The sequence below is a fragment of the Cynara cardunculus genome (assembly GCF_001531365.2).
Source record: "Cynara cardunculus var. scolymus isolate 2C chromosome LG 12, CcrdV1, whole genome shotgun sequence".
Taxonomy (NCBI): Eukaryota; Viridiplantae; Streptophyta; class Magnoliopsida; order Asterales; family Asteraceae; genus Cynara; species Cynara cardunculus.
Window position 1 is genome coordinate 9,494,767 of NC_037539.1, and position 3,878 is coordinate 9,498,644.

The following is a 3,878-nucleotide window of genomic DNA, read 5'->3' on the forward strand; positions in this document are numbered from 1 at the left end:
GACATTGTGAAACAAATATATGTTAATAATATATTAAATATATATTTAGATGAAAAAAATTACGTGAAATAAAACCTTAACGTCGAAGTTCTTACCGATCTCATAAATTTTGGAGAACTCAAATGATTAAGCCCCTATATATATATATATATATGTATATATATATGTGTGTGTGTGTATGTATATATATATGTGTGTGTGTGTGTATATATATATATATATATATAGAGAGAGAGAGAGGTTCATTTGATAAGTGGTTAATATTTGAGAAGTAAAGAAATGATCATAACCTTTTATACGGTCAATATTGGTTAAAATTGCAGCTTTAACTTAACAAGATTTAGGCTTTGACTGGTGAAGCGAAAAATAGATGAGTAGTTTCATAATTTTTACAAATAGGAGGCAAACAAGTGCGTATGTGAACCAATAGTTCATATGTAAATCAGTTAATTAGTTCATATGTGATTCACTCGGGTTCATATGTGAATCTTTTAATTATTTCATATGTGAATCATACGGTTCATATGTGAATTATCATGAGTTTACATATGTAGTTGTTTTGCCGCCTATCTACAAAAGTTAATTACAAACCACCCCTCTATCTTTGGAATATCATACAAGAAATTATATAATGTTTTTTTAGTCAAAGTCGTAAATCTTAACCAGATGAAAGATAGGATCACCTCTCTACTTTTGAAATATATTATATATATTTCAAATATAAATCGTACAAATCAATTTCCACAATGCGTCTAGATTATCAATTCGTGGATTAAATTTATTCTAGTATTTACTCTAAACCTTACCTGTAACTGATTTGATATAATTTGTTTCAAAAATTATTCTACCCTCATCTAATTTGATAATTGTCTACAAATTCAAAACATATAAAATAAGAGCCAACATTGATTTGTAGAATGTGAAATATGAAGTAGTACAGAAGACTACTTACAAATCCCAAATATATTGCATAGTCTCTTCCTATCGTATTCCCATATATCAGCAAGGTACAAGTATCACTGCAATTAGAAACACTAAATAGCAGAATTTTTGCCCTTCTTCCTGTTGATTTTCTTTGAGGACTCCGATGACGAAGAAGAAGATGATGAGGACCTGGACTTGTTAGCTGCATCACGGTTTTTGGTGGTATGCTTCTTGGGATTTTCATGGTGTGACCCGATCAAATGCGGGAAGTTCAGCAAAGCGTTAGACCCACGATGTTTAAAAGCTGCTCGATCGTACGCCATGGCTGCTTCCTCTGGTGTCTCGTAGGTCCCTAGCCACAATCTCGAACCTTTCTTCTCTGGGTTCCGCATCTCCGCCGTGTACTTCCCCCATGGCCGTCGTCTTACCCCTCTGTACCTCTTGTCTGGAATGAATGGTAGCTGTTTAGCTGGAATTACATCCCCATCCTCAGCAAAACAACCACCCATCAGAGTTACCGCATCTAGGTCGTCTTTTCCACCCGAAAACGCTTCATCATCAAAACCAATGACATGCCCTGTCGAGAAATCCCAGTTTAGCGGCTTGCTCGCAGCTCCCTCCGTGGTATTGCTGATGCCGGAAAGATTAGCAACTGTGGCCACAAAAAACTCTGGTTGCGCTTCGTTGGAAACGGCTGGAATCTCGGTGAACTCTATATTGGTGTCTGGAAACATTTCTGTGGTGTTGTGTTGGCTACGAGAGACCTGAAGATTTCTGTCACTGTTATCATCTAAAATGCTATACATGTCAAAATCATCAAGATTCAGTGACGGTTCAACATGATCATCCACAGTATATGGAGAAATCAGATTTGAACCAGGGCTATACATCTCCGATGAGTCCCATGAGCTCAAACCCATGAAAGAAGTCGAGATTTCTTCCATTTTTTCAGATGATTCGTCTGAGTTTTCAAGAAAACTCCAATCATCGAAGTTATACCCCGGAAAACTACTAGGGTTTTGGTGAATATCAGGAAAAAGCTCGCAGTGATCATCGAGAAGATGCTTCCGAATGGATTCAAGGTGGGACTGATAGAGTTCAGCTTGTGTGAACATTTTTGTTGTTGTTTAGGATATGATTAAGAAGATTGGTGTAAGCTTGAAAGATGAGGAGAAATGGTGGGGATGATGGTCATATATAGTCAGTGCATGTATTGACTCATAATTATAAGCATGCACGTGCTGGACCAATGACTCACTTAATTACCCACTATTAATATAAGTGATTTTATAACACCCCTTTATTTATTATTTACACACTTATTATTAATTATTTTATTTTATTTACCAATCATTATAACTTAATTATTTTTTTTATTATTGATAAGCTATTATTAATATTTTTATTATTCTTACTTCTAAATATAAACTTTATGATCATTATATTATTATTATTATTATTATTATTATTATTATTATTATTATTATTATTATTAATATTATTATAAATTCGTTTTTTTTAAGATTTCAATACATAAATAATAAACTAAACAAATTACTTACAAATCAACCTTTATTATGAAAAAGCTCCAACTAATATGACATCAAATGTTTTAAATTTGACATTAAGTGTTCAGTCATTTACAAAAACATACTCTATACTTTATAGGATCATGGATTATAGATAACTAGAATGATACTTACGTAATACAGCGAGATATATTTTAATTTTAATGTTTTGATTTATTTCTTTTTTGTAGATGTTATAATACAATTTTTATGTGGTTTTAAGAAAAGGATAATGTTTTTGTTTTTGAAAAAAATATAAATTTGAAGATATCAAATATATCAATATCAGTATCAAATTAATTATGTAAAAATTCTTATTTTTTATGTAATTTGTTTTAATTCAATTTTTATTACAATTTAATTTAGATAATAATGAAGTAATTTATTTTTGATTTCATAATATAATCTTTTAAAAGAATAATAATTAAGTATTCTGTTAGAAATCAATGATTATCTTAAATATATTTTAAATTTTTTATATTTAAAATGAAATGTTTATCTTGTATTTGACTATGTTTATCTGCAGTTAGTTACATGAATTCAAACATGAATCTTTATTAAGTTTACCTACGCACGATTTATTTGTAATCTTGAATTTTAAGTAATATGTATCAATAAACAGTACTTTATGCATAAAAAATGGTTTTTAAGAGTTTTTGTCAAATGTTTTATGATATAATATAGATTAGCAAAAAAAATATCATCTAATTATTATAATGAAATAAAATTGGAATGTTAAAAAACATAACTACCACCATCATTAACGAACCCGCTTGGTTTAGAAGACCAATGGAGGAGGTCCCCGTTCATTATTTCACTATTAATTATGTGAAAAGAACATGTATTTAGCACGGAAAAAACGGGTGAATAGACGTTTTACATCGACCAACGTCGACTAAAAAGAAGAAAGATATACAACTTTGTAGGGTTTAGATTAACAGACTGTTTAATAATTGTTGAATGGTTTGGTGCAGAATGATTAAATGGTTACAATGATTAAGAGGCTCTCATGATATAGTGCAAAATGAAATATAATTGTTTGATAATTGTGTACAATGAAATTAATTAGGACTCTTAATGGTTAAGGGAGATTCATGATGCATAATCATTCATAGAGTTTTAGAACCATTAAGAAGCAAACTTTTTTTTGTCAAACAAGATTCAGCTCTTAAAGATTCAAAAGTTGTCTTCTAATGAAACTATTAAGAGATAAACAAACAACCCCTAACTGACAATAAGACATTGTTTGGTAAAATATAAGTTAACTTATAAGTTGGCTAATTCTTTTAGGTATATGTTTAGATGAGCATAAGCTATAGCTTATAAAAAAAAAAACTAGTTGGATGAAAAGCTTTTTATTTTCAATTATAATATTTATTAATATTA

General features: G+C 30.1%; 1 protein-coding gene across 1 annotated transcript; it reads right to left on the bottom strand.

The window, feature by feature from the left end:
- Positions 1-1,034: 1,034 nt before the first annotated feature.
- Positions 1,035-2,039, bottom strand: LOC112523670 (ethylene-responsive transcription factor ERF026-like). The gene has a single exon (XM_025133358.1). The coding sequence runs from the start codon at positions 2,037-2,039 to the stop codon at positions 1,035-1,037; it is 1,005 nt and encodes a 334-aa protein (XP_024989126.1).
- Between the last annotated feature and the right edge of the window lie 1,839 nt (positions 2,040-3,878).